The sequence below is a fragment of the Salmo salar genome, chromosome 16, assembly GCF_965601325.2.
Source record: "Salmo salar chromosome 16, fSalSal1, whole genome shotgun sequence".
NCBI lineage: Eukaryota > Metazoa > Chordata > Actinopteri > Salmoniformes > Salmonidae > Salmo > Salmo salar.
The window spans coordinates 65,063,432-65,083,686 of NC_138306.1; the positions used below are offsets into that span (position 1 = coordinate 65,063,432).

Consider the following 20,255-nt stretch of genomic DNA (forward strand, 5'->3'; position numbering starts at 1 on the left):
ACTACAATTTTAGGTGTTGATATTCAGTGTGTCAGAGCTATCCTTGATAGCAGGAAAGGGTAGAGTCAAGTGCAGGAGACTGAGGTCCGTTTGAACAGATGTTTTAATAATCACTGAATAAATAAAGTCGCCACAAGGCAGGGTGCACAGAATATCCGACAGGAGGACAGCTCCAAAATACAAAACACACGTGGCTGAAGCAGCGCAAAATGCCGACTGTCACAAAGAACATGACATGAAACAATCCCGCACGAATTCCCAAACAAAAAGGACAAACTAAATCCCACCCCCACTAATGACTAACAAGGAACATGTGCGGACCTAGACAGACAAAACCAAAAGACACAGAAACGTAGCTCGGTGGCAGCTAGTAGGCCGGCGACGACCGCCGAGCACCGCCCGACCGGGGAGGGGCGCCACCTTCTGTGGACGGTGTGACACAGTGCCCTTTCTCAGAAGCCCTTTAGGTCAGCGATTCTCAACTAGTGGGTGGCGACCCAACTTTGGTAGTTGTGGGAGGTTTTGAATGGATTGCAGGTGTCTGAGTAAAAAAAAAAATATTATAGATTTTTGGTTTTGATGAAAAAATACTCCAGTCTGTACTTAAACGACTAAAACTAGGTAGAAAGTGGTTAAACGATTTAAAGAGATTGAACGGGACCTTATGTACTTACAAATTCGTAACATATTATACGCATCGGAATTTATAACATATCATACGAATTGCAGGAAAAACTTTGTTATTCATATAGAGGTGCTCTTTAAGTGTTCCTTCACATGTGAGATATGTCAGATAAAAAAATGTTTTATAAGTTATGATTTACATTTTTTTTGCAATTAGATTGTTCAATGTGCACACATATTTGAACTTGGTGTTACAAGGTCCTATCTGCAATCAAATCACACAAAGCTGGGTTATCAATAAAAAATAATTGTAGGTCATGAAAGAGGGAGACATCAAAAAACTATTCTGAGATATGGGACTTGTTTACTCATCCAAAGCTAAGCTTTAGCAATGTTGCTAGTTCTCCAAAGGATATGGTGCATTTTGCATTTTTAAACTATCCTTTTTATGTGTGAACATGTATTAATATATTTGATGATGCGATTAGAAAGAAGGAAGGGTGTTCTTTTATCTAATCATTAAATGTCTGTACTTCTCTATTGAAATTGAAATGATTTTAAAGGACCCTCCTGGAGAGAAAATGCACGTTTAGGTTCCACCTAATACTTATTTTTGAATTGGGTGTGGGAATTTCAATGTAGAGTTGATAAACATCAACAAATAGGGCACTGACAGCTGTCAGTGTATCTAGCTAGCATGCTAACCTTATCTAGCTATCTAACGTTATCTGTTGTTGCTGGTGTTTTTTTCTACACCCGTATTCAAAAGATTAGCCAGCTATGGCTGTTTCTGGAGCAGGATTTGTTATAAGCATTGATTTAGGGAAACCACTGGACTATCTTTGACTTTGTCAACTATTGTTATCTCCAAATTTTTGTCAGCTTCCATAAATTGTGGCCGCAAATTCGGCATAGAAATAGTTACAATAAGATGAAGCGCCTGTAATATGGATAGCTATTGAAAGATAGCTGATATGCGTTTTTCTACATTGTAATGGACATGGTGCAACCTTTGGTAGGTAGGCTGCTGGCAGGCTTCTGCTGCGGTACAACAAAGCTATGTCAGCCCGTGCTCATGGTTCTCACATGGGATGTGAAATGATAGGCTACAATGGCTTCCCACTGGGCACAGACGCCAGTTCAATGTCTAGTTTTGATTTACATTTGGTTGAGTTGTCAAATATTCTGAATTCAACGTGAAATCAACAAAAAACAGTTTGTCATTGGATTTAGGTTAAAAGTGACATAAAAAAATGCCCTTACGTTGATGTTTTTGCAAATCCAATGAGTTTTCCACATTGATTCAACATCATCATATTTTTTGGTTTTTGGTTGAAATGACATGGAAACAACAGTGATTCAACCAAATTATGCCCAGTGGGTCTGCTCATGATCATGCACATGCCACAAATGACATGTAACTGTAAGTCCCTTGAACTTTCTTTCGTGGGTGCCTTTTCATTATCTGGATAGACACTTGTGGTTTCTAACGTTACAGCAATCAAAACTACTACTACTGCTACTAGTATGACTGTACTACTCCTACTGCTGCTACTACATTTACATTTTAGTCATTTAGCAGACACTCTTATCCAGAGCGACTTACAGTAGAGTGCATACATTTTTATTACATTTTTAAATACTGGTCCCCCGTGGGAATCGAACCCACAACCCTGCGTTGCAAGCGGCATGCTCTCCAACTGAGCTACAGAGTCCCGTACTACTACTGCTACTACTACTAATGCTACTTCTACTACTGCTACTCCTTCTATTACTGTTACTACTTCTACTACTGCTACTACTACTACACTACCACTTCTACTACTACATTCTGTATGGTTGGGTCTCCTGGTCTAGACACCTGACTCTCAGTCATCCCTCTGCCCTGGCCTGCTCTCACACTGCTGGGTGGGGCACCTCACCATCTGACTGCACATAACATACGTGCTAGACTCATAGAGTCATTCAGTTTCTACCGATTTACCCTGTTCAATTTATATGTCCACAAATAGCATTTATGAAATGGCAAAAGAACATAACCTTGGTATAGATTACAGATCTAGATCAAAGTTATAGATTTTTGAGTTTGAGGAAAATAAATGTACCAAGTTCCATTGTGATGTCTCCCAGGAAGCTAAATGCGTGTGCTAATGAGTATCATAACAATCTTTTGAACTGTGGCCTTTTAACAAGAAGTACTCAAGTTTTAGACATAATTACAATTTCCAGGTACTTCCCTCACATCCATTGACATCTTCAACTGTTACTTTTAGCACAGATGTATTTCTGTGAAATAAATCTAGAGTGTAGTGGGACATAAACCCTAACCTCTATTTTTATAATGACCCCTAGCGCTGTTAAACCCTGGCGTGTGATAGCCACACCATGCAGGGCAGGGTTATCGTCTGACAAAGTGTGTCCCATCCACATGGGTGGTGCTGAGGGGAGCTTGTATCTGAAACCTGATAGAATCCTGGCCCTGGGAGATGGTGTGTTGTGTGTGTGTGTGTGTGTGTGTGTGTGTGTGTGTGTGTGTGTGTGTGTGTGTGTGTGTGTGTGTGTGTGTGTGTGTGTGTGTGTGTGTGTGTGTGTGTGTGTGTGTGTGTGTGTGTGTGTGTGTGTGTGTGTGTGTGTGTGTCCAAACAGAACGGAATGGCCATTGCGTGCGCACAGGCTGATAACATTGTGTTACAGCAGCTGGCAACAGGAACTTGGGGGTGAACTCATATCTGACTGGCTGCTTTGGGTGGAACAAAAGCGTTGAGTTCTGATACTCCTTTAACTCTCTTCTAAAACAGTCTACTTCTCTCTCTTGCTTCACTGTTTATTTCATCATCTCTACTTCCTTCTTTCATGTATTTATATCTCTTTTCTTGTCTTTCTCATTGCTAAACACACACTTTCTTACTCTCCACCGCTCTCTCTTTCTCTCCACTGTGACTACAGCACCAGTTCCACTCTTTCTCTTTCCTCCATTGTATGAGCCATGAGCCTATCTATCCTCCCACTGGTCCTTCAGCTCCACACAGTCACAGAGGAACCTCTGGATTCACTTCCGCTCAGAATGGAGGGAACAATCAATTACCCCTTTCTCCTCTCCTCTCTTCTATGGCCTTGTCCCTTGTCCATTATGTATGTGTGTGTGTGTGTGTGTGTGTGTGTGTGTGTGTGTGTGTGTGTGTGTGTGTGTGTGTGTGTGTGTGTGTGTGTGTGTGTGTGTGTGTGCGTCTGTGCGTGCGCTGTGCGTGCGTCTGCGCGTGCGTCTGTGCGTGCGTCTGTGCGTGCGTCTGTGCGTGCGTCTGTGTTTATGGCTGTGTCCAACAGGGTGGAATCTATAGCCAACACTGGTTGTTTGGAAGCATGATTAGGGGTGGGATCATTGGTGACTATAGAACAGGGATAAGGTGTAGCCATGCAGGCCTATTGTGATGTACAGGGAACTAGGCATTTGGGACATCTGTAGTTTTGAGAGTGGTGACATTTCTCCAGGGCCATCCCTGTGTGAAGTGTTTCCGTTTTGCTGTTTTTTAATTAAGGAATGGGCATTTAACTAGTGTCAAATGCTGTGATACCACAATTATTAGACAAATTAATAATATTTTGAAGAACAAAGTACAATGAAGCTCAATTTCATTCACATCAAGCAATATAACGTCACTTCACTTTGCTTAAAAATAAAAAGTTTGGACACACGTACTCGTTCCAGGGTTTTTCTTTATTTCAAGGAAGACCCATAGTTACCTCTACTGCAGAGGATAAGTGCATTAGAGTTCATTAACTACACCTCAGATTGCAGCCTAAATAAATGCTTCACAGAGTTCAATTAACACATCTCAAAATCAACTGTTCAGAGGAGACTACGTGAATCAGGCCTTCATTGTCTAATTGCTGCAAAGAAACCACTACTAAAGGGCACCAATCAGAAGAGACTTTCTTGGGTCAAGAAACACAAGCAGTGGAGATTAGACTGGTGGAAATCTGTCCTTTGGTATGATGAGTCCAAATTTGAGATTTTTGGTTCCAACCGCCGTGTGTTTGTGTGACGTAGAGGAGCGTATGATCTCTGCATGTGTGGTTCCCACCTTGAAGCATGGAGGAGGAGGTGTGATGGGGTGGGGGTGCTTTTCTGGTGACAATGTCTGTGATTTATTTAGAATTCCAGGCACACTTAACCAGCATGGCTACCACAGCATTCTGCAGCGGTACACCATCCCATCTGGTTTGCGCTTAGTGGAATATAATTTGTTTTTCAACAGGACAATGACCAAAAACATACGTTCAGGCTATGTAAGGGCTATTTGACCAAGAAGGAGAGTGATGGAGTGCTGGATCAGATGACTTGGCCTCCACAATCACCTGCCCTCAACCCAATTGAGATGGTTTGGGATGAGTTGGACCGCAGAGTGAAGGAAAATCAGCCAACAAGTGCTCAGCATATGTGGGAACTCTTCAAGACTGTTGGAAAAGCATTCCTCATGAAGCCTGTTGAGAGAATGCCAAGAGTGTGTCAAGCTGTCATCAAGGCAAAGGGTGGCTGCTTTGAAGAATTTAAATATATTTTGATTTGTTTAACACTTTTTTGGTTACTACATGATTCCATATGTGTTATTTAATGGTTTTGATGTCTTCACTATTGTTCTACAATGTAGAAAATACTACAAATTAAGAAAAACCCTTGAATGAGTAGGTGTGTCCAAACTTTTGACTGGTCCTGTATAAGTGGCCTAATAACCAGATTAGCAATGGGTCCGGATATTTATTTTCCTTTGTATAATTTTGTCTCGTTTGTGTTTTGGGGCTGAACCTGGAAATGGAAATGTGCAGCCAAAACAGAGGTGGTAATGCCAAACAATTGAACCTTCCAACAAGTATTCTAAATATTTATTGTGTCCAGATATGTACAAAGTAGACCAGTGTGGCTGCCTGGTCCCACAGGCAAGTTGCTTGTTCACGTCAGCAATGGTGATTTTGTCTCTTTCGCCTAATTCTATGCAATTTTGTTTTCTGTGTGTCTCTCTGTTTGCACTAATTCTGATGAACACCAAGATGGCAAAAAAATATAAGGTTTTTGCTTCTTAAGTGAAAGATTTGTCTTTTTCCCTCCCATGTTGTTCAATGGTCTACAGTTTTCATAATTGGAGCAACAAATGAAAAATATGATAGACATACATTCCCATTCAAAGTTTGGACACACCTACTCGTTCAAGGATTTTTCTTAATTTTTACTATTTTCTACATTGTAGAATAATTGTGAAGACATCAACACTATGAAATAACACATGGAATCATGTAGGAACCAAAAAAGTCTTCAAAAAATTAAAAAATATTTTATATTTCAGATTATTCCTTTGCCTTGATGACAGCTTTGCACACTCTTGGCATTCTCTCAACCAGCTTTACCTGGAATGTTTCCAACAGTCTTGAAGGAGTTCCCACGTACAGTTGAAGTCGGAAGTTTACATACACCTTAGCCAAATACATTTAAACTCAGTTTTTCACAATTCCTGACATTTAATCCTAGTAAAAATTCCCTGTTTTAGGTCAGTTAGGATCACCACTATATTTTAAGAATGTGAAATGTCAGAATAATAGTAGAGAGAATGATTTATTTCAGCTTTTATTTCTTTCATCACATTCCCAGTGGGTCAGAAGTTTACATACACTCAATAACTTGGGTCAAATGTTTCGGGTAGCCTTCCACAAGCTCCCACAATAAGTTGGGTGAATTTTGGCCCATTCCTCCTGACAGAGCTGGTGTAACTGAGTCAGGTTTGTAGGCCTCCTTGCTCGCACACACTTTTTCAGTTCTGCCCACAAATTTTCTATAGGATTGAGGTCAGGGCTTTATGATGGCCACTCCAATACCTTGACTTTGTTGTCTTTAAGCCATTTTGCCACAATTTTAGAAGTATGCTTGGGGTCATTATCCATTTGGAAGACCCATTTGCGACCAAGCTTTAACTTCCTGACTGATGTCTTGATGTTGCTTCAATATATCCACATAATTTTCCAGCCTCATGATGCCATCTATTTTGTGAAGTGCACCAGTCCCTCCTGCAGCAAAGCACCACCACAACATGATGCTGCCACACCGTGCTTCATGGTTGGGATGGTGTTCTTAGTCTTGCAAGCCTCCCCCTTTTTCCTCCAAACATAACGATGGTCATTATGGCCAAACAGTTCTATTTTTGTTTCATCAGACCAAAGGACATTTCTCCAAAAAGTATGATCTTTTTGGGGGGGATAGGGAATGGTCCCCATGTGCAGTTGAAAACCGTAGTCTGGCTTTTTTTATGGCGGTTTTGAAGCAGTGGCTTCTTCCTTGCTGAGCGGCCTATCAGTTTATGTCGATATTGGGCTCGTTTTACTGTGGATATAGATACTTTTGTACCTGTTTCCTCCAGCATCTTCACAAGGTCCTATGCTGTTGTTCTGGGATTGATTTGCACTTTTCGCACCAAAGTACGTTCATCTCTAGGAGACAGAACGCGTCTCCTCCCTGAGCGGTATGACGGCTGCGTGGTCCCATGGTGTTTATACTTGCATACTATTGTTTGTACAGATAAACGTGGTACCTCAGGCATTTGGAAATTGCTCCCAAAGATGAACCAGACTTGTGGAGGTCTAGAATTTGTTTTCTGAGGTCTTGGCTGATTTCTTTTGATTTTCCCATAATGTCAAGCAAAGAGGCACTGAGTTTGAAGGTAGGCCTTGAAATACATCCACAGGTACACCTCCAATTGACTCAAATGATGTCAATCAGCCTATCAACAGCTTCAAAGGATATGACATCATTTTCTGGAATTTTCCAAGCTGTTTAAAGGCACAGTCAACTTAGTGTATGTAAACTTCTGACCCACTGGAATTGTGATACAGTGAATTATAAGTGAAATAATCTGTCTGTAAACAATTGTTGGAAAAATTACTTGTGTCATGCACACAGTAGATGTCCTAACCAACTTGCCAAAACTATAGTTTGTTAACAAGAAATTTGTGGAGTGGTTCAAAAATGAGTTTTAATAACTCCAACCTAAGTGTATGTAAACTTCCGACTTCAACTATATGCTGAGCACTTGATGGCTGCTTTTCCTTCACTCTGCGGTCCAACTCATCCCAAACCATCTCAATTGGGTTGAGGTCCGGTGATTGTGGAAGCCAGGTCATCTGATGCAGCACTCCATCACTTTCCTTCTTCGTCAAATAGCCCTTACACAGCCTGCAGGTGTGTTTGATCATTGTACTGTTGAAAAACAAATGATAGCCCCACTAAGTCCAAACCAGATGGGATGGCGTATCGCTGCAGAATGCTGTGGTAGCCATACTGGTTAAGTGTGCCTTGAATTCTAAATAAATCACAGACAGTGTCATGGGCAAAACACCCCCACACCTCCTCCATGTTTCATGGTGGGAACCACACATGCGGATATCATCCATTCACCTACTCTGCATCTCACAAAGACACGCCAGTTTGAACCAAAAATCTCAAATTTGTACTCATCAGACCAAAGGACAGATTTCCACTGGTCTAATGTCCATTGCTCGTGTTTCTGGCTCAAGCAAGTCTCTTCTTATTATTGGTGTCCTTTAGTAGTGGTTTCTTTGCAGCAATTCGACCATGAAGGCCTGATTCTAGCAGTCTCCTCTTAACAGTTGATGTTGAGATGTGTTTGTTGCTTGAACTCAGTGAAGCATTTATTTCGGCTGCAATTTCTGAGGCTGATTACTCTAATGAATTAATCCTCTGCAGCAGAGGTAGCTCTGGGTCATCCGTTCCTGTGGCAGTCTTCATGAGAGCCAGGTCCATCATAGCGCTTGATGGTTTTTGCGACTGCACTTGAAGAAATGTTTGAAATTCTTGAAATTGAAGTTCAAGTCTTTTTGAAGTTTTTGAAATTTTCCGGATTGACTGACCTTCATGTCTTAAAGTACTGATGGACTGTCATTTCTCTTTGTTTATTTGAACTGTTCTTGATATAATATGGACTTGGTCTTTTACCAAATAGGGCTATCTTCTGTATACCACCCGTACCTTGTCACAACACAACTGATTGGATCAAACAGATTAAGAAGGAAAGAAATTCCACAAATTAACTTTGCAATGCATTGACATGCATTCCAGGTGACTACCTCATGAAGTTGGTTGAGAGAATGTCAAGAGTGTGCAAAGCTGTCGTCAAGGCAAAGGGTGGCTACTTTGAAGAATCTGAAATATAAACTATTTTGATTTGTTTAACACTTTTTTAGTTACTACATGATTCCATATGTATTATTTCATAGTTTTGATGTCTTCACTATTATCCTACAATGTAGAAAATAGTAAAATCCTGGAATGAGTAGGTGCGTCCAAACTTTTGACTGGTACTGTATATGTGCACATTTAGTTTGACTGCATTCCATGACACCAAATAACATCAAACAAAAAAAATACCCACATTAAAGTTTGTTTGAGGTGGTGAGATAACAGTTTATTACACATGCAATGTATCATTGCTGCCCTGGTTTTGTCCCACTCCAACTATAACATCGCTTTCCACTGGAAGGCAGCAAAGAGGGACCGTCCGTCCATCCATTCGCTCTATTCCCATTCCCTATCCCCCCCACACACCAGTGTAAGTGAGCTGAATCGTACAAATCCTTCTTATTGTGGCTGGTATCTCTGGTATGCACAAAGAACCGAGAAGAGAGCATCCCGCCTGGGTAGCATCAAACGACTGATCCTGGAATAGAGATTAATGGGATTATGACAGGAAGACGAGATGAGGGAAGTCAATGTGGGACTGGGATGTTCACTAACTGACAGATAGAGAGACCAACTGTGCAGCACCCAAAGATCAAGGAGAATACTTATAGCCGTATTGTTACAGTGCAAGAAATAGCTCTAAGAAATAACCTCAGTGCTTTGGGAATTGGGTACAGCTAAATAAATTAATGCAGGTGGGATATCCTAAGACAGTGACACATCTGCATTGTTCTACCTGTTTAAATTTCCATATAGGGTGCAATCAAAGCCAGACCCACTCGCACTAACACGCTTCTCCTCCAAATAACTACTACATGCTAGCGTGAGAGTCCCCTCTGGCCTTCATTTCCCCTAATGCCTTGCATCCTCTCTATCCCAAATCGTCGCATCATTCTGGGATCGTCAGCTAAATCGCAACCCCAAGAGCAGGAAACGTGTGGCGCGACGGCGGGTAGGCAGATAAGCGTAAGATAACTTTGTTGGCAGGATGGTCCTCCGCTTAGCGACGAGTAGGTGCTTCATTGGCACAATCTGGGCTCACGCCTCAGCGCCCTTGCTCAAAAGAGCCCGCATGCCCCATCATGACATCATGCTTTTGTACAAAATCCCTGCGCCATTCACAGCCCTGCTCTCGGCTTAGGCCACTAACGCCGGCAATATCAACAAGTAGTGCCCTTAACAGACAAGTACAGCGCGGAGAACTAGCCCAGTTAGTATACATGTGTCTCTGTACCTGGATATCCTTTCAAATTCACTTAGGGAAAGTTTGGGGAAGACTGGTTATTGATGCACAGAATTTGGGGACAACAATGTAAAAGCTGTAAATAAAATGACAGCTTCATTTTGTTCCTGAGATGAAAAATTAACTAAACCACACGGTCAGAACTAGCAGTCCTCCTTGACCCACTAATGTCTGGTCTGACTCTTCCCTCAGTCTAGTGCTATGACCTCCATGACCCCAGCCTCAATGTGCTGAAGGGCATCACTACTGCTGGCTGTCCTGTGTTCTCGCACAACCAATTTTTCTCACCAAAATACGTTTAGAATTGATATGTTTTGAAATAGAGCATTATTATTTTTATTCTGTAATATCATATAGTTGGACCAGTTATACAGTTGAAGTCGGAAGTTTACATACACTTATGTTGGAGTCATTAAAACTCATTTTTCAACTACTCCACAAATGTCTTGTTAACAAACTATAGTTTTGGCAAGTCGGTTAGGACATCTACTTTGTGCATGACACAAGTAATTTTCCAACAATTGTTTACAGACATATTATTTCACTTATCACAATTCTAGTGGGTCAGAAGTTTACATACACTAAGTTGACTGTGCCTTTAAACAGCTTGGAAAATTCCAGAAAATGATGTCAAGCTAACTGACATCATTTGAGTCAATTGGAGGTGTACCTGTGGATATATTTCAAGGCCTACCTTCAAACTCAGTGCCTCTTTGCTTGACATCATGGGAAAATAAAAATAAATCAGCCAAGACCTCAGAAAAGAAATTGTAGACCTCCACAAGTCTGGTTCATCCTTGGGAGCAATTTCCAAATGCCTGAAGGTACCACGTTCTTCAGTACAAACAATAGTACGCAAGTATAAACACCATGGGACCACGGAGCCGTCATACCGCACAGGAAGGAGATGCGTTCTGTCTCCAAGAGATGAACGTACATTGGTGCGAAAAGTGCAAATCAATCATAGAATAACAGCAAAGGACCTTGTGAAGATGCTGGAGGAAATGTATCTATATCCACAGTAAATCCACAGTAAAACGAGTCCTATATCGACATAACCTGAAAGGCCGCTCAGCAAGGAAGAAGCCACTGCTCCAAAACCGCCATAAAAAAGCCAGACTACGGTTTGCAACTGCACATGGGGACAAAGATCGTACTTTTTGGAGAAATGTCCTCTGGTCTGATGAAACAAAAATAGAACTGTTTGGCCATAATGACCATCGTTATGTTTGGAGGAAAAAGGGGGAGGCTTGCAAGCCAAATAACACCATCCCAACCGTGAAGCACGGGGGTGGCAGCATCATGTTGTGGGGGTGCTTTGCTGCAGGAGGGACTGGTGCACTTCACAAAATAGATGGCATCATGAGGGTGGAAAATGATGTCCGTATATTGAAGCAGCATCAAGACATCAGTCAGGAAGTTAAAGCTTGGTCGCAAATGGGTCTTCCAAATGGACAATGACCCCAAGCATACTTCCACAGTTGTGGCAAAATGGCTTAAGGACAACAAAGTCAAGGTATTGGAGTGGCCATCACAAAGCCCTGACATCAATCCTATAGAAGATTTGTGGGCAGAACTGAAAAAGTGTGTGCGAGTAAGGAGGCCTACAAACCTGACTCAGTTACACCAGCTCTGTCAGGAGGAATGGGCCAAAATTTACATTTTTTTACATTTACATTTACGTCATTTAGCAGACGCTCTTATCCAGAGCGACTTACAGTAGTGAATGCATCCATTTCATTTCATGCATTTTTTTTTGTACAACTTATTGTGGGAAGCTTGTGGAAGGCTACCCGAAACATTTGACCAAAGTTAAACAATTTAAAGGCAATGCTACCAAATACTAATTGAATGTATGTAAACTTCTGACCCACTGGGAATGTGATGAAAGAAATAAAAGCTGAAATAAATCATTCTCTCTACTTTTATTCTGACATTTTCCATTCTTAAAATATAGTGGTGATCCTAACTGACCTAAGACAGGGAATTTTTACTAGGATTAAATGTCAGGAATTGTGAAAAACTGAGTTTAAATGTAATTGGCTAAGGTGTATGTAAACTTCTGACTTCAACTGTATAGTCGCTCAAAGACTCTAATCCATGCTTTCCACCTCCGGTCAGTCATCAAACACTTCAGATAAAATGGGATATAATGAAGAGCTTACTTCCGAAACGCACCAATCTTTTACATTTGTGTTTTTTTTTTTCATCAGAAATGATTGATTATGGGTACCTTCATGTGGTTGTAAATTGTATTTTAGATGTGCATGAAAATGTGTTTTTTTTGCTAAACACTATACAGTATTTAAATAGTTTAGCTGGAATGGAATATTCATAATCTGCATATTTCACTGTGATATGTGGTTGTCTCACCAAGCTTTTTTAAGAGGAATGCACTTACTGTAAGTTGCTCTGGATAAGAGCATCTGCTAAATGATAAAAATGTCAAATGTAAATGTTTTACATATAGATCTCATATTACTGTATTGAAATATATATATATATATATATATATATTTTTTAAATATTGATGTCACCAATGTATCATTTGTACAGTTCTTTATAAAATTGTTTTGTTATTTGTTACATTTGACTGTGTAAAACCTAGCGGTACTACTTATTTCTCTGAGAGAGGGGCGGATATATAGCCTTTTGCAAAAAAACATGATTATTTGTCTCTTTAAAATATATCACATGATGGTTTCATTTCAAACAAATACATATTTGTCATTGAATGACCCCATGCCATGATTATATAGTGAAAAAAACACATCTCTTTCATAATTTCTTTAAACAATAAAAGCTTATTTGCCAACAGTTCTGAAAATGTATATATAGAGTTTTGGAATGAAACTCTTTCTATCTAGAGGGATGATGGAACTTTTTTTGGGCATATTGCAATCCATAGAACTGATACTTACAGCTATGGCAAAGAAAAGATGCAGTATTCTACTTAAAAACAAGTGGGTCATCAGCAAACCCCCTCATACCCGAGGACCCACTGTTGCACTTCAGCCAATGGGAGACAGGAGGTATCATCTGCAGATTGCTTTCTCATTGGATGAAAGGTACGTCCTGTTGTGGATCCAATAAAATCAGCAGAGAGGATGTGGTTCGTGAATTATGACCCTGAGGACACGCCCTGTTGAAACCGATTTTAGTAACACTTTACTTAAAAACATCTTAAGGATCGTACCCTTTTTATTTCAATTTTCGCCTAAAATGACGTACCCAAATCTAACTCCCTGTAGCTCAGGACCTGAAGCAAGGATATGCATATTCTTGGTACCATTTGAAAGGAAACTCCTTGAAGTATGTGGAAATGTGAAATTAATGTAGGAGAATATAACACATTAGATCTGGTAAAAGATAATACAAACAAAAAAACATGCATTATCTATTTTTTGTTGTTCCATTATCTTTGAAATGCAAGCTAAAGGCCATAATGTAATATTGCAGTTTAAGCACAATTTAGATTTTGTCCACTAGATTGCAGCAGTGTGTGCGCAAAGTTTCAGATTGATCCAGTGAAGCATTGCAATACTGGACAATATTTTGTATCAAGTCTGCCCAAATGTTTCCTGAATTGGTCAATTGATACATTTCCATGTACATAACTATAGAGAACATACAAACATGATATGGTAATACAACACACTCCCAGGAATGTCATACATGATGGATCATTAGCTTATACACTAACTTTCACACATCTAGATGGCCGGGCGGGGTGGGTGTGGAACCAGAGACAGCAGGGGTTCAAACTGCAGAACATTTGAATATAAAAAAATGTATTTTATCAAACAAAACTATGCTACATTCAGCATAACAAATCAGAGCAAGATTACTAAATGTAAGTACATTATTTACCTTCAGAGGTCAATGTATCAAACCAGTTGCCATGATAAGTTTTGTTGTTGTGCCCTCTCCTCAAACAATAGCATGGTCTTTTTTCACTGTAATAGCTACTGTAAGTTGGACAGTGCAGTTAGATTAACAAGAATTTAAGCTTTCTGCCCATATAAGACATGTCTATGTCCTGGAAAGTTTGGTGTTACTTACAACAGTCATGCTAATCACATTAGCGCATGTTAGCTCAACTGTCATGGTATAGGGACACCGATCCCGTAGAGATTAAGGCATGGAGTTATGTGTTATTACTTGTTATAATATTATATCAATTAATAATACGTTACATCTTTCTATGTGTCAATTTTTCAACTGTTTCAAAATGACTGATATTAGCTCTGGTTCATTATAAGACTACTAACACATTATAAGCAGTTCAAAGGTACTTATTACAAGGCTTATGTATTATGATGCACTCATATGCATTATACCCCTGTACACCAAAGTGTTACCCCCATATCTAACCCATTAGGTAACCCATGTACAATCTTATGTCTTATTTTTTGTTTGAGTACGACTAAACACTGCAGACAATAACATCAGATAATGTGGTAGTTTGTGTACATTTCATTTAAACACTGGGGCCATGCTAAATATACAAATAAAATAAAGATGTCAATAACAAAAAATACAAATACAATAATAGCAATACAGAAATATCGGTAGCACTCTACGGCGTAGAATAATTTAGCAATAACATGGTAATAACGGAAATAGGTAATTTAGCACTTTCCAGCTCTGATACAATTTTATTACATTACATAGTAACTGTATTTGGCTAACAAACCATGGTCTTGTGAGGTTAAGACAGGATATAAAGCTAGATATAATGCTTTATAATGCCTATTACTGGTAACTCTTTGTTTGTCAATCATAAGTTGATGATAACATGACACGATTCATTAGGATGAGTCTGGGGTATTGTGAGTACGTAGACCGCTGATGAGGTCACTCTGTGGTATACTATTATTACCCACTTACTCCAAGCCAATACCAGCAATATGTAAACTTTCTCAAAAAAGCACACACATTTCAGAACAGTGTACACTAGATTATTTATTGCTGATCACAGTACATTCCACATGAAACGTATAATTCACCAATAAACAATCTACATCAGTTGCTATATCTCTCAGTCTAACCAAGTCAGTAAACAGCTTTATTGTCGGCAGCTAGTTCATTAGGATGTGCCTTGCCTGTCCTCCTTTCCCTCCCTAATATAAAACCATTCAATGGGACACACCATGTATATTGTACACTACGTGAGTTGGTATCATTCCCAACTGCGGTGTCCCATACATTCCCATTTGTGTTGGATGATCCTATTGTCTTCTGCGTCACCACACGTCGCCCGGCGAATAAAGGCTGTCTGGCTCCCAGCTTAAATATTGCAGCAAACTAAAAACCAACCATCAGACTCAATTCATTCACTTCTGCTCAGTGGTGCGACAAGGACTGGGGGCCTTAGGTGGGAAAGAGAGAGGAAAAAAGTTCACTTCACACCATTGGGTGCCAAGAGAAGGGGAACACAACTACACTGGAGCTCTCACTGTGGCAAGTTGCCCATTTGTTAACTTTCACCAATATTATATTTGTGTTTCGGGAATAATATAACCTGGGATTGATTATTTATATAGAATTTAGAGAGTTAAGATGTTTATTGCTATGATGTTTGTTGCAAAATGTGCTTTTGGACTGGTTTTAGTCATTTGGGGTGAGGCAACGAGGCATGCAACAATTTTGTGTTTGCTCTCTCTGGATCTGACAAAGAGTGAGTGCTGTAGTTACAAAATGTTTTTAGCCACAGTGTAGCTAGCTATAAAGAACATTTTTTATTGTTATATGGGGATCGAAAAATGACAAAAGAAAGTTGTGGATGCAACTTAAGGATTCTTTGCATTCTTTGTCGTCAGATCGATTTATAACTTGCTTTTCTCTTCTTCAACCCTCAATATGTAGCGCTGATTGTTGATCATGGGTGACTGGAGCTTCTTGGGAAACATATTAGAGGAAGTAAATGAACACTCAACGGTGATTGGGAGGGTGTGGCTCACAGTGCTCTTCATCTTCCGGATCCTCATCCTGGGCACAGCCGCTGAGTTTGTGTGGGGCGACGAGCAGTCGGATTACGTGTGCAACACCCAGCAGCCTGGTTGTGAGAACGTGTGCTACGACGAGGCTTTCCCCATCTCGCACATCCGTCTGTGGGTTCTCCAGATCATCTTTGTGTCTACGCCCTCGCTGGTGTACGTTGGTCACGCTGTGCACTATGTCCACATGGAGGAGAAACGCAAGGAGCGCGAGGAGGCCGAGCTGAGCCGCCAGCAGGAGCTGAGTGAGGAGAGGCTGCCGCTAGCGCCTGACCAGGGTAGTGTGCGTACCACCAAGGAGACCAGCACCAAGGGCAGCAAGAAGTTCAGGCTGGAGGGCACCCTACTGAGGACCTACATCTGCCACATCATCTTCAAGACGCTGTTCGAGGTGGGATTCGTGGTGGGCCAGTACTTCCTTTACGGCTTCCGCATCCTGCCGCTGTACCAGTGCAGCCGCTGGCCCTGCCCCAACACCGTGGACTGCTTCGTGTCACGCCCCACCGAGAAGACTGTCTTCATCATCTTCATGTTGGCCGTGGCATGCGTCTCGCTCTTCCTCAACTTCGTGGAGATCAGCCACCTGGGCCTGAAGAAGATCCGCTTCGTGTTCCGCAAGCCACCGCCCCAGACCCAGGGCGGTCAGGGCGGCGAATGCCAGAGCCCAACTGGGGAAAAGAGCCTGCACTCCATGGCCGTGTCGTCCATCCAGAAGGCCAAGGGCTACCGGCTGCTGGAGGAGGACAAGCCCGCATCGCACTTCTTCCCCTTGACAGAGGTGGGCATGGAGGCAGGCAGGCTGCACGCACCTTACCAGGCGGGAAGTGAGAACGTCTCTAAAGTGTACGACGAGTCTTTGCCTTCCTACGTCCAGACCACTGGGGCGGAGGTGAGGGTCCTACCGGAAAGCGGTGAGGACGAGGGCCCCGCGGACCCCGACGTGGAGGCTACCGACACGATAGCAGACACCAGACCACTCAGCAGTTTAAGCAAAGCCAGCAGCAGGGCAAGGTCAGACGATTTGACAGTATGAAAGTGAAAGAAATGTGAAAAAGCATGGGAGCAAAGCCTCACAGAGCCTTAACTCTCGCTGTGAGGAAAGTTAACATCAGCTTGTTATTCGGGAAAAAGAGTTTAAAATGCTGTGCAATGTGCAAGGAGCCTTTAGTTTTAAAAGAAAGATAAACTTGTATTTTATAAGACAGCATTTTTTGTACTGTTTTTATCAATCTATTTAAAAGCTAACAAAAAGAAAAAAGGTCATTTTCAGCAGGATTCATATCGTACAGAGGAGGTTATTATTTAACAAAAACGTGCTGTTTTTTAATTCACATATTTTCTATCAAGAGTTTAACCAAAAACCAAACGCTTCCGATGTTTACATTTTTTGATTAGCCATTTAGCTTGATGTTAAATGTTATATTTCTATTGAGCAAGTTATTTTTGCAGTACTGTCAGGGTTACACTTGAGCGTGTGTGTATGTATTACAATAATTTCACATCTACTCACACAAATACAACTCATTTATTTCACCTAATAGACCTACAGTATGTGTGCAAGCTGTATAATGTCCATTTTATTTTATCTGTGAGGTGAAACATCACATTCTCATAGAATTGCCATCAAAAAAATGAAAAAGAAACAACCACGGGTTAAATGAAAATTGACATCAATCTAGGCATTTACGTTTTTAATCCACAACATGTATCAAAAAACCTTGATAAAGATATATTTTGTTGATAACTATGGGAACCATGGAAACTACTGTGGGCCAAATACTTTCTTCCCTTCCTCTACACACAGCCGCCATGATGATAAAGATCTTGCCCTATCAGCACAAATTATTGTTGAACAAGAGAGAATAAAATAACAAACTCATATTCACAAAACAGGCCTTCCTTGACAAAGTTTGAAAGAAAACAACTTTTTGATTCCATTTGACGAAATGTGACAACCATAAGCAGTGTAGACAAAGTGCTCAGTTCGCAATGTATATATCAAAACTGGAATTAAATGATTCAACTAAGGGCCTCGTCAATAAATTCATTTACACAGTGGTCAACACACTAACGTCTATCATGTCGGTCAGGTGTCGACACAGTTCAACCATGAGTCATATTGTCAGGCAACATGCCATCTTGCTTTACCAATGTTCATATGTACAAATATATGATGAAGAGGTATTCTTTTAAATTGTATTGGTTATCTAGTTGATTCATTTGTGTTACAAATGAAGACTATACATATCAGAAACCCATTGACACTAATTCTGCTAACTGGACAGTGACAGAACATAAATGCTGAAGTGAAACAATTTACAGTCCTTAAAATCAACCTTGCTTTTGAAATATGGAAACATTTATTACTGTAAGTGCCTCAAGGATATACTTTCTGATACTTGTCTTCAGTCTGTATGAGCCCTTCCATATTGTGACGTTGAAACATCATATTGTGAAATTGAAAGTTGAACTGTGTGTCTAAATAGAATGTCTGTAATGTTTTGATGAGCGTCAATTGATTCCATGTTAATGGTCGCTTTTATTTCTATTTTCATTATTTTACAAAAAATGCTATTTAAAATGTTGTAGTGGTTAAGGCATTGTTGCTCTGGGAACTGCTCTAATGTTGTTCATTTGAATTAAATCCCAATTCTATTTTAGGTTATTCAAACATACAGTTTAGAGAAATAGAATCCTCCTCCTATCTTCCTTCCTCAAAGTTTTGCATATCTGTTACCCATCACCCTACTTCAGAAAAACACCAGGCTCGTGTTGATCAGGCAACAAAACGGACAAAAACAGACAAACAGAAAGGGAGTACTGTAACTGGCTTGGTTTTGATTGCCATGGCAAAAACATTTTAAAACATGTTCCGTTGTGTGCCCTAATGAACAAGACACAGACCAGAGATCTGATGAACATTTCAATGGTGCTTTCATTCCAACTAAGTCCTGCCATTTTGCCAGAGGCCGAATGATTCAGCAATCAGTATCGCCATCAACACATTGCAACAAATTATGAGAGGCGTTTAGCACAATCACCAGTCAGAGGAGGCAAAGCAAACATTTCTGATTGTTAATTTAGTTGGGAAAGTAATGCTTCCACAGAGGGGGGAATATTGAGCCTTGTTCAACAAACAAATGCAAACCATCTCAGTATAGTGCAGTGGCCCCTCAAACCCATGTCCTAGACAGGATGCTACAAGCTACAAGGTTATCAACTTAGCCCAAAGCTCAGATACAGTATGTGTGTAATGTGAATAGGGCAGACATTTACTTCTGAGGGCTGTTCCAGATGGGGTGCTGTTCATTTGGATTAAATCTCATTTAAAAATGAAATCCAAAACGAATTCATGATATTGGCAAGGTATCCAGTTAAACATTGAGCCATGCTGAAAGTCATCGGCCTTGCTGCTCTGCTCATCTGAATATCAGTAGGAAATATCAGAGGAATATTAGTTTCTTATCAAGCTGTGTACATTTCCAATAATCAAGAGACAGACGAGGGCCTCATGATTTCAAACCTCAACATAGGGTTAAGTGTCCTAGCAGTATCAAAGTCAGTCTTTTACTGTTTTTAAGATCAAAATAAGTATTCTTAGTAAAAAGAAAATAAACGTTTTACTAACTTGTAGTCCTATTTGCTCATAGTTGTGTGCAAGTATCATCTTTTGAAACTGTGAACAAATCCAATAAAAGGTCAGGTGTGGTCAAGAGGTGCCGCCTCCTTGTCTTTTCTGCATCACACATACAGACTTGGGTCGCGCACACACACACACACACGCACGCACGCACGCACGCACGCACGCACGCACACGCACACACACACACACACACACACACACACACACACACACACAGTATATATTTTAATTAGCAAGTATAAAAGGCCATGACTTTCATCAATTCGAATCAGTGTGTAATACATTTCACCAAACCTAAACCCTTACATTTCACAGATTCTTTGGTACTCTGACTGAGTGTCTGCTTGTGTCAAATACTGTGATAATGCAACAAATGTTTGGTTATTACTGTAGGCCAAATATACTCCACAAAAAGCTTGTATTGAGAAGCACGTGTAAAGATAAACAATTTGAATGTAAATGTGGAAAGACAACATGTCTCATCACAGCAGCAGCAAACTAAACTCT

General features: G+C 40.5%; 1 protein-coding gene across 1 annotated transcript; it reads left to right on the forward strand.

Moving 5' to 3' along the window:
* The first annotated feature begins 15,979 nt into the window (after positions 1–15,979).
* Positions 15,980–19,818, forward strand: LOC106574306 (gap junction alpha-8 protein). Its single transcript, XM_014150120.3, has one exon. It carries the CDS (start codon positions 15,990–15,992, stop codon positions 17,136–17,138), a length of 1,149 nt encoding a protein of 382 aa, XP_014005595.1. The 5' UTR covers positions 15,980–15,989; the 3' UTR covers positions 17,139–19,818.
* Positions 19,819–20,255: the final 437 nt, after the last annotated feature.

Bases quoted from the DNA above. Each gene is read 5' to 3' on its own strand.
- LOC106574306 (XM_014150120.3), top strand. From the start codon at position 15,990: ATGGGTGACTGGAGCTTCTTGGGAAACATATTAGAGGAAGTAAATGAA.